A 10042-nucleotide genomic window follows, 5' to 3' on the forward strand; every position below is an offset into this window, starting at 1 on the left:
GAAAAGGCGAGAAGAGGTACCACAGTGCACAAGGGGATCTTTAAATACGAACAATCAACCTAACCTGAGTAAAGGCAAGGAACAAGATCTTTCTCTAGTGAGATGGCACACTCTATTTGCCAAAGGAAGCCATGCTCACACGAGATGAATGCTCTATGATTTGAATATACCCTATGCAGGAGGATACAAGAGGTTCAATATCAACTTAACAGCGCAAGACTAACGTGCGAGCACAAATACAAGAGGTTCAATATCCTCAAGACTAACAGCACAAGATTACGTGCAAGCACGGATACCTCGATTGATTTCTAGAAATATTCTTCTGGAGGTTGAGAAGGCGGAATTGAGTTAACAGATTCTCGGACAAGGAAACTTCCACTCTGCTGGAAAAAACTGAATGACGAGTTGCCCCATGACTTGTAATGTTGGTGATTGGTGAAAAGCTAGAGGAAAGACATGAATTTCTCCTACATGGGGTTGAGCACCATATCTACTTTCAAACGAGTAAGGTAAGTATCGAATTATTGAATTTTCATTTAATTAAATTTTTCAATTCTCTTGAGAAAAAACTAGCTCAACTCACCATTGAGCACGATTTGAAATTTTTCTCGGTTTCTCCCCGGGCAATTCAATTGCAGATTTCAGCCACGAAGACGTCGCCGCCGGTGATGCCCATGGCTGCCCCGAGTGTATCAGATGACGCCAAGATCGAGTAGGCAAGTTCCATCGCAAAGAAGCGCCTACAGAGAGTGTTTCCAACACGACAAGTTGCAATTTTTCTCTGTTTTCAGCCCATAAACATCGTAGACGGGGCTAATTCACGACAAGGAACCCAAGAACACACCTCTTCTATGTGTAGGATTGGAAGAGAAGGTTCTCTGCGAAGAGATCTCTTCCGAGAAAATGCTTTTCAAGAACCTAGTTGCGTTTCGAGTGTCGAGACTTCGAAGGTAACATTTTTCATGTTTTGATCTCTGAGTATTTGTTTGCAAGAGTACTTCCTCTCCGCAAGGGGATAGGAGCAGAGGAAGGCATGACCCTCCGAAGGAGAAAAACACTATGAGGAACTACAACCGGATCAACACAAGGGTTTCGTACCTGGAATTTGGGAGTAGATCCATGGATCTGAGGGCGATAGACTCTCCAGTTGGGAACAGGGAGTTGATTCCCAAGGAAGGACTTCGAAGTTCGCGTCCAATAAAGCAGAGCTGCTAGGATTCCTACGGAAGAGGACTCCCAGAACAGAGTCCGAAAAGAGTTGCACGGATACCCATGCCTTGAGTCTGAAAGGTGAGATCAAGAGGCGAGAGCATTGGTTCTCAAGGATTAAGGTTTTGCCATGAGAATAAAAAGCTCAGGCTTCCATATATCATCGAGTCTAATTCTAGAACGAAGGTGGTAATACGTTTGGTTCAAGTGCTTATATAGATACTTTTAGGGGGGGAAGGGGTTGCCAGCCCATCTTCTGGTCCGAGTTGGATGCAACCACATGCTCAAATGCAATGTTGACATAGGTTTCCTCGCAAGAAAGCATCTGCTTTCCCGGAAATCACTTAAAATCATCCTGCTTTTTATCAAAAGTTTCTCAAAACCCATGTGCTTGCATCTTTACACAAATCCTTCACCCAGTTCGGATTTCCTGTGACACATCAGGAATACCCATTCCCGAGTCTCTCCCACCGAACTTACGAAACAACTCCTTCACGATGCTTAACGTCACCCATCATATGACACATCACAGATGTTTGTTCCTGATGGCTTTTATCAACTCCTAACTTTAATAGTTCAAGTGTACACATTTTAGATATCCTAACTTCATTTTATAGAAATTACTCAAAAAATAAGAAAAGTCTATTTTTTAACATAAAGTGAAACACGAAAATCATCTAACAATACAGTTCTACCCAAATCAAGGTAAACACCACCCCCTCGAGGCTGCCCGCGCACTGGTCTACTAGTAGTAGGTGACAGGTCTCGAGCGTGCCTACTTTTGTGGACGACATTGTCGTGCCAACGTAGGGCAATCATTGGCCAGATGCCCCATCTCGTGGCACCGTGGGCACTGAGAAGGGCGTCCCGTCACATTGTCAGCCTCTGATGGAAGACCATCTCCCCAATTGAAAACTAGACCAACTCGAGAAAAACAACATCAATAGATCTCAACACGGAGGGACCCAAGGAGAGTCGTCAAGAGCCTGGTACAGCTCCACCAAATCTAGAAGCCAATGTCTGCAAGAGCAACCAATCAATGAGTCCGGCAATTGTTGTTGAATCCGAGAGTTGAACCATGAAAATATATATATACCTAGATGAATCCAAGATAAGCTCAGATTCACCCTTAAAGGAAAGTGCAAGGTATAGACCCATGGTAGTCACCCACAAGCCAATATAACCATCAGCTCCGTCATGCATAGTATTGACTAAATACCACGACATCCCCACTAGCGTCGTCAGTGCCCAATAGTGGGTGTAGAACTAGGTACTAACATATGCTCCCAAACACAACACACACCACACGCGCATACACACACATATGAGCATACATCAACACAGTTCAGCGTACTGAGTTTCTGTCATGACTCTGAAGATCAAGGGTAGACTCGGCCATAATGAAGCCTAGCACTAAAAGAAGCATTAAATCGAAAAAATTAGCACAAAAATGAGGTAGTTGATAGGGCATACGCACCACAAAAGATAGAAAGAATTAGCACAATATCAATTGGTCGTAACTCGGACGAAAACTTCACAATGTGAAGTCTCCATGTCCGCTATACTACTAAAAAATATACCTAGATGAATCCAAGATAAGCCCAAATTCACCCTTAAAGGAAAGTGCAAGGTATAGACCCATGGTAGTCACCCACAAGACAATATAACCATCAGCTCCATCATGCATAGTATTGACCTCCACAACCCTACCCGACAAGGTAATCATGGCAACCTGACACCAAGAAAACGCAGTTCTTGTCATGCGTCCAACCGAGGTGCAATCAATGACCAGCTGTGTCTTTGCTCGAACTCGAGTGAAAAGCTCTCCTATACATGCAATCTAACATGGAGAAGATGATGGGGCGTTGAAGGACTCCCGAGATTGATGAAGCCGCCATCACAGCTTGTGTACTTCGATATGATTTGGGATCCAATTCTAACAATAGATTTAAAAAATGTACATATATGGACAATGCATGCAGATTTCTAAACATGAGTAAGAAATACCACGAGGGCCAGAAAAATAAAGAAGCCCCAGAGTCAGCCACAAGACATTTACAATGAGAAGTAGCTCTCAAAAGCCAGTTACAGCACTCACTCCAAGAAGATTACAGTTCAACATAAAAAATGGACACCATTCTGCAAGATGGGAAAGCTGTACTAGTTGAAAAGAGACTTGGAAAAATAGAAATGCACGAACTTGCTGACCAAAATGAATACTGCATTTTCATTTCTGCCATTATACTGAAAACAAATGGTGAAAAGACTTTTCCTGTTATAAAATATTCATTCCTTAAAAAATCATTGACTAAGATAGAAAACTCAAAAAAGACATTAAGAAAACTGTGACAATCAAAAATATGCTTTGGAAGAAAAGTGGGAACGCACATTCATGTAATACAACATACAAATGTGTCAACAAAAATGAGCAAGAGAAACGCAAAAACACCAATAAACTGACTATTTGAATACCTCCTTTATCTCTTTGATCTGCTGATCTAGTCCTCCAATCATGTCATAAGTAGAGTCCGGAACTTTCTCAACTTTCATTAGATTGACCAGTGGATCGACTTTGCTTGGTAGAATCAGATGTAGGACATAGCTATCATTTCGAAGAGCAACACGGGTAGAGGGAGTGATTTTAGTAATATCTATGTCTTTGTCAATGTCCACAACATACTTTCCCTCCGGATGCACCTATAATAAACAGCAATCCAGATCTAATTATACTACAACTACTGCATTATCAAAGCCCCCAGAGCAATTCATTACCTTCACAAGAACCTTTTTCTTCCCCATGACCTTAACCACTTCACCAACATATGATCCTGGTTCTTGGAGCAACTGCAACTCTTCCTTAAGCATACGCACTAGCACACACGAGATGCAAGACGTCAACAGATGAGCAAGCTGTCCGACAAGTGAAGACATTACAAAATAATAATCATTTACAAAGTTTCTAATACTTCAGGCTGTAATAAACGAAGACAAAATTAGTTTTATAGAGAAACTCGCATAGAGCCTCTGGCAGCCCATAAAACTTCCAGAACAAAAATACTAGAAGATGTACACATTGCCAGACTTTCATATGTGCATGTTCGACCCTCACTAAAATGGGGACAAGACAATTATACTGAAAGCCAAAAACACAAACATCCCAAAAGCTGCTTTTCCAGAGCTACCAGTATGTTCCAGGCTCTCTCGCTCTCTCTCTCTCGCTCTCTCTCTCTCTCTCAAGCATGTGAGTGAATGTGAGATATGGAGAGTACCCCTGGCATTGTAATCGTTGCGCTGGGCTTCCAGGCGGTTAAGGTTGTGCGTCTTCTGACGCAGCTGCAGGTTCAGTTCATTGATGTGGGGGATGTAGTACTGCCTCAGCCCATCGCCCTCTCGACCCATCTTCTGCTGTCAACACTTGCTGGCTTCTCTTTGTCGTCTCCTTGCTCGCCTCGCTTCTGTGACACGTTTTAGTAAGCGATGCCCTATAGCAGACAGGCAGAGAGAAAGAACAGACGATTGAAGTGTCAATAAAATCAAATTGGGTCTAAGTTATACTTTTTAAGAGTAAAGGGCGGTGCCCTTTCAAATGTTAGCCACCATCATGTAATGCAAAATGTATTGTTCTCTCTCTCTCTCTCTCTCTCTCTCTCTCTCTCTCTCTCTCTCTCTCTCTCTCTCTCTCTCGGTGTGTGTGTGTGTCTCTCTACTTATGATTATGTGATTGTATCTAGTTTAAGTTTGATTATATAAAAAACTTGATGTTATGAATTTCTTATTTTGGTTATTTTCAATCATGTGAGTGATGATTGAAAGGAGTATGAGTGTGGATGCATGTGTGTGGTGAGGAAGAGAGTAACTAATGTATGGTGGAGTCTGTAGTGAGATAACGCTCACTAACTCTATGGTGGAGTCTGTAGTGAGATAACGCTCACTAACTCCTTGTCCATATTCGATATAAGAATAAAGTTAGCTATGAGTTAGTATGGGTGTGTCCAACTAGCCATATTGGACATTACCCCAATGAACGGCCTATGTGGCCTAAGTGAAAGAAAACAAAACTATGTACAATAGCATGTACAATTGTGAAGCATGACATTGGCTTCACCTCACACCCACAAGCTTTATGCAATGTACAAACCGCTCCATAGTTAAGCTCTTCATAAGAGCATCGGTAGGGTTGTCATTTGTATGGACCACGACAAGCTCGATCTGCTTATCTACCAACACATTCCATATGAAGTGATACCTCACCTCTAGTGTTTCATTTTGGAATGAAACATGGGATTCTTTGCCAAAGCAACGACACTCTAACTATCACAATACAACATTGGAATTTATTGACTCTTGTTCAGATCTCCAACTAAACATGCCAACCAAATTGCTTCCTTGTTGGCCTCTCACATTGTAACATTCTCAACCTTTGTAGTGAAAGAGGATGTACAATTCTGTAGACATGATCTCCAAAAAATAGTCCCTCCAAGAGATATAAAAATATAGCGAGATGTAGACTTCTTTGTGTTTACATTCCCTGCATAATTTGCATCTACATATCCAACCATGGATGTATCATTGTTTCCAAAGCATAATCACTTGCTTGGTGTACCTTTCAAGTACATGAGGATATGTTTCACTACATTCCAATCTCTTTCTAGGTTGTAATGGCTCACCACTCCCACTACAAAAGCAATGTCTAGCCTCATAGCCACCATAGCATACATGAGATTGTCCACTACTAAGGAATACAAAATCTTAGCCATCTCGGCCTTCTCCCATTGCAAAAGGAATGTCTAGCCTCGTAGCATACATGAGATTGTCCACTACTAAGGAATACAAAACCTTAGCCATCTTGGCCTTCTCAGCATTAGAATTAGGAGAATCATTCTTGCTAAGTTTCAAATATGTTGGCATGGGAGTACTTGATGCCTTTCCCCCCTGCATACTGAAACATTGTAAGATCTTCTGAATGTAAGACTCTTGAGAAAGCTCGAGAATATCTTTTGACCTATCGCACTTTATATGTACCTGATATGCATGCCAATCCCAAATCGCTTGTTTCTTGAAACCTTTAGCTTTGAGTCTAGCCTTGTAATTAGGCTTTGAATATATTCTTTTTCTTGTAAACCCATTTGCAAGGTAACATTGTCTTGCTTGTAGGCAATCTAGCCAATTTCCAAGTCTCATTGATGACAATAGAATTATATTATGATTGCATTGCTTGCTCCCACTTGTCCTTATCATCCATTTGCATTGCTTCTTGGAAACAAGACAGTTCCTTGTAGCCATCAACATAAGATAATCTAAATCTGGTTGAAAATTCACAGGTGACTTTATTGGCTCGAGTAGAGTGTTTCAATCCTTGACTACTACTCTTAGCTCTCTCTGGAGCGTTGCTGGTGGAAGGCTCCTCACTAGACTTCTGAGTTTTGCACAAATCTGAGGCAATTTCTTTGAATGTGACTCTCTTGTACTACGCCTCTTTGATAGGTTTCTTATGCATCTTGGACTCATTGAATATGACATCCAACTTCTAATTTTCTTATGAGATTCCAAGTGCTAGAGGCGATAGCCCATCTCTCCATATGCACTTCTTCTTCTTCTTCTTCTGCAACATGTACTTTGACTTTAGAATCTCTAGGATTCTTTTGTTTCTTAGCATTATCTTTGAAAAAACACCAATTAGGTGCATGTCCCTTCTTGTTGCAATTAGTGTACACCTTAATGCGGAAGAAATCTTGTGATTTATGGTTGCTTTTTCCATAATGTGAGCAACCTATACTTTTTACAATAATTATGCAATTTTGAGACCTTGTGTAAGTGCCAATCATTTTATCTTCCTCTGGAAGTGAATTGATTACATCTTCAAGTGTAGGGATGGGACATTTTTCCTTGAGCACAATCATAGCTACTTGGAAGATCTTTAAGGAGGATGGCTATTTTATCCTCGTCTAGAACTTATACCTCGGCATAAACAAGTTTGGTTAAAATACTCTTAAGTTTGTTGACAAGGCTAGCAACATCATCTTGATTTTGCATGGTGACACCATAAAGCTAATTTGTTAGGCTCATTTTGGAGTGCTTACCTCGAGCACCAAGTTTGCCAAGCATGAAGAGCAGCCATAGCACCATCAATGTGATGAATGAAGTCATCGTCGAGTGCCATGATGATGATTCCAAGTGCTTGCTCATCTTTCGCTTGTTGTTGAGCATTCAAGGTTTGTGTCGCAAGGTTCTCCAAACTGGATGACCATTTTACAATGCTCCAAAGATTCTTTTTCATGAGCACCCCCTTTACTTTTGTCTGCCAGGTGTGAAACCTGATGCCATTAAACTTGTCAACGTTTTTGGTGGAAATTGTGTGCAGGGAGGTCTTACCAAATAATTTTGGTAGTGTTTGAGCCCTTTTACAAATTCGGAGTGTGAAATGGCGGAGCCTTCTAGCTCAAATAGGGCATACAAATTGATTTTTTCACAACCAAGGAGACAAATACAAGCTTAATGATTAAAGTTTTGAAGGTATTTCACCCTTGATTTGAGATTTCAATGAGTTCTTATGCATTGGTGGCCTTGGAAGCTCTTTAAATTTTGGGCTACTGTGCTGCATTGTGAACAAGGCTTTATGGCCCCCTATGCCCATTAAGAGGTTAAATGGAACTCGGGCTTAAGGGAGAATGATGTGAGAACGTGGGCTTGGGAAGGACAAGACATCTTAGTTGGCATCATACATGACATCATAAGAGACTCCAAATCAGCCCAACTCACTAAAGAACTCTTGGGTACTCTTTGAAGCTCTTTTATGCACCCTTTTACTAAGTCTAAGTGAGTCCACACCATCTAGAAATGCCCCACATGAGTATCGATACACCCAAGCTACCTTTTCCACATGCTAGCACATGATTGCTGCCACATAAGCATCTAGTAGACTAGGGATCATACATACCAAGACATAGGCTAAATCTCACAAACCCCAACAACCCTCCCCTTGGGGTTTAGACTATGGCAGTTGAATACTCTAACACACTCCAATCAAGGAGCATACATATCTAATCTTGGAGACAATACAAATATATATCACTCTAATCCAAGAGACAAGAAGAAAAAGCACTCCAATTTAGGAGCTATTGCATGTCTCTAATCCAAGAGCCTACAAAATTGCCTCCCCTCGAACCCTTGTGGACCCAAAATAGGAGTAGGAGTGGGATCCTTTGAACGACTCCTTGAATCCAATTGGTGAGCCAAAAATCCGTTAGCATGAGCCTGCCCTTGTGGACTTGTTGAAGCCATTAATTGAATTGCATTGGCTATTTGGCATTCACTCACTTGTGTCACCCAAAATAGTGTAAGTTGAGCCTGTGACCTCCAGGGCCAATTGTTTGGTGGATACGAGCGAACAAGCGTATGCACACCAAACCCGGTGGATACTCTATTTTTTTGGCAAAACCCTGTAATTCTGCCTAAAATGAGTTGTAATCATAAGGAGATTAGACCATACTCTTTTTTATTTTCTCTGAGTCTACCCCTTGTAAGAGGCCGGTTGGCCATGGGAAAGCTCCCTAAATTTTAAAGTCAAAACCCTTAGTTTTGAAAGGAGGATCATCATTAGCGGGGAGAAGAAAACGTGCACTGCAAAAGCTTCTTGTGACTACAATTTGTAATCATCATTTCTCCTGAACGGGTAATCAGAATTCTATTCTGAATAGTACATTGTGTTCCTTGTCTCTTGCTCTTCAATCTAAGTGTAATCATTTTCAATTCTATTGTGGTTTGCGACGAGTCGTTTGTGAGCTAAATGCATTGATTTGGGAGTTAAAATGGTTGTTTTTTGATGTTTTGACCATGGATAAGTGTTTCTATGCTTAAGGTGGATCTTTCCAAGTACTTCTGTTTCAGTTTTCTGTACATTTTTTGTGATGGATCGTGATTTGTGTACCTTCCCAGATGGTGACAGAACTTGGTAGGATCGAGCCCATAAGTGTTGTGATACCTCTCCTTAAGTTTCGTGACATTCCGGATTCGTTTGGATATCGAAATGGCATGATTATGTTGAGTGTTGAGAATGGACGCATATTGATTGTCTGACTAGGAAGTGGTTGATTTGATTTTGTTGTAAGAACGAGTAGTCTTTGAGTTCACTTTGGTGAGATTGACACTCTCATTAAATCTCTGTGCCCCACCCCGGGTCGCTTCCTTGCATATTGACATTATGTTAGTACAAAAGAGCTATGCTGCAGACGTCCGTCGCGGCGACCCGCTAACATTGGCGCCGTTGCTGGGGAAACCGATCCTTAAGTGGTGAGTGACTCAATGTACACAAAAAAAAAAAAAAACTCCCTTCAAGCTTTTGATACCCGTTCCGTTTACCCATAGACAGTGAAGCAGCTAGACATAGGTTTGGTGCTTAATAGCGACTGGAGTCCGAGACTAGCCAGTGCTATTCCTTAAGAGCAAAGGAAGCTGTGAGTGAAGTACAATATAGTATTTCGTTCTTTGAATTTTCACATGCTTGGAAAGGGTTGTTCCACCACACACATTGTTGTTATTTATGTACCTTTAAGTTCAGTTATGTTTGAACATTTATTTCAGTCGTAGGAGTAGGTTAGGTAACAAATTACACCATCATTTGTGGCCAAAAGGATCGAGGGAAAAACGGTCAAAAACCTTATTTTGGTGTTGAAGACCATAACTCGGAAAAATTGAAGAAGTGATGGTCAGAGCTTCAAAACTGGACCAAACCTAGTAAAACTTTCAAGAAGGGGATAAAAACACTTGTTGAAAAAGAATGTGCAAAAACCTGTCAAAAATCTTGCCCAACATGGATCGTGATCCATGTACCTTT

General features: G+C 41.1%; 1 protein-coding gene across 1 annotated transcript in view; it reads right to left on the reverse strand.

Moving 5' to 3' along the window:
• LOC147417687 (26S proteasome regulatory subunit 8 homolog A) overlaps positions 1 to 4743 on the reverse strand; it is a 37654-nt gene extending 32911 nt beyond the window's left edge. The window contains exons 1-3 of the mRNA XM_086506591.1: positions 4479 to 4743; positions 3982 to 4079; positions 3682 to 3906 (exon numbers count right to left, since the gene is read on the reverse strand). Of these exons, the coding sequence (XP_086362717.1) occupies positions 3682 to 3906; positions 3982 to 4079; positions 4479 to 4608 (453 nt within the window). The 5' untranslated portion in view covers positions 4609 to 4743. The remainder of the gene's footprint in view (positions 1 to 3681; positions 3907 to 3981; positions 4080 to 4478) is intronic.
• Positions 4744 to 10042: the final 5299 nt, after the last annotated feature.

The sequence above is a fragment of the Adiantum capillus-veneris genome, chromosome 30, assembly GCF_014529385.1.
Source record: "Adiantum capillus-veneris isolate H3 chromosome 30, ASM1452938v2, whole genome shotgun sequence".
NCBI classification, from domain to species: Eukaryota; Viridiplantae; Streptophyta; class Polypodiopsida; order Polypodiales; family Pteridaceae; genus Adiantum; species Adiantum capillus-veneris.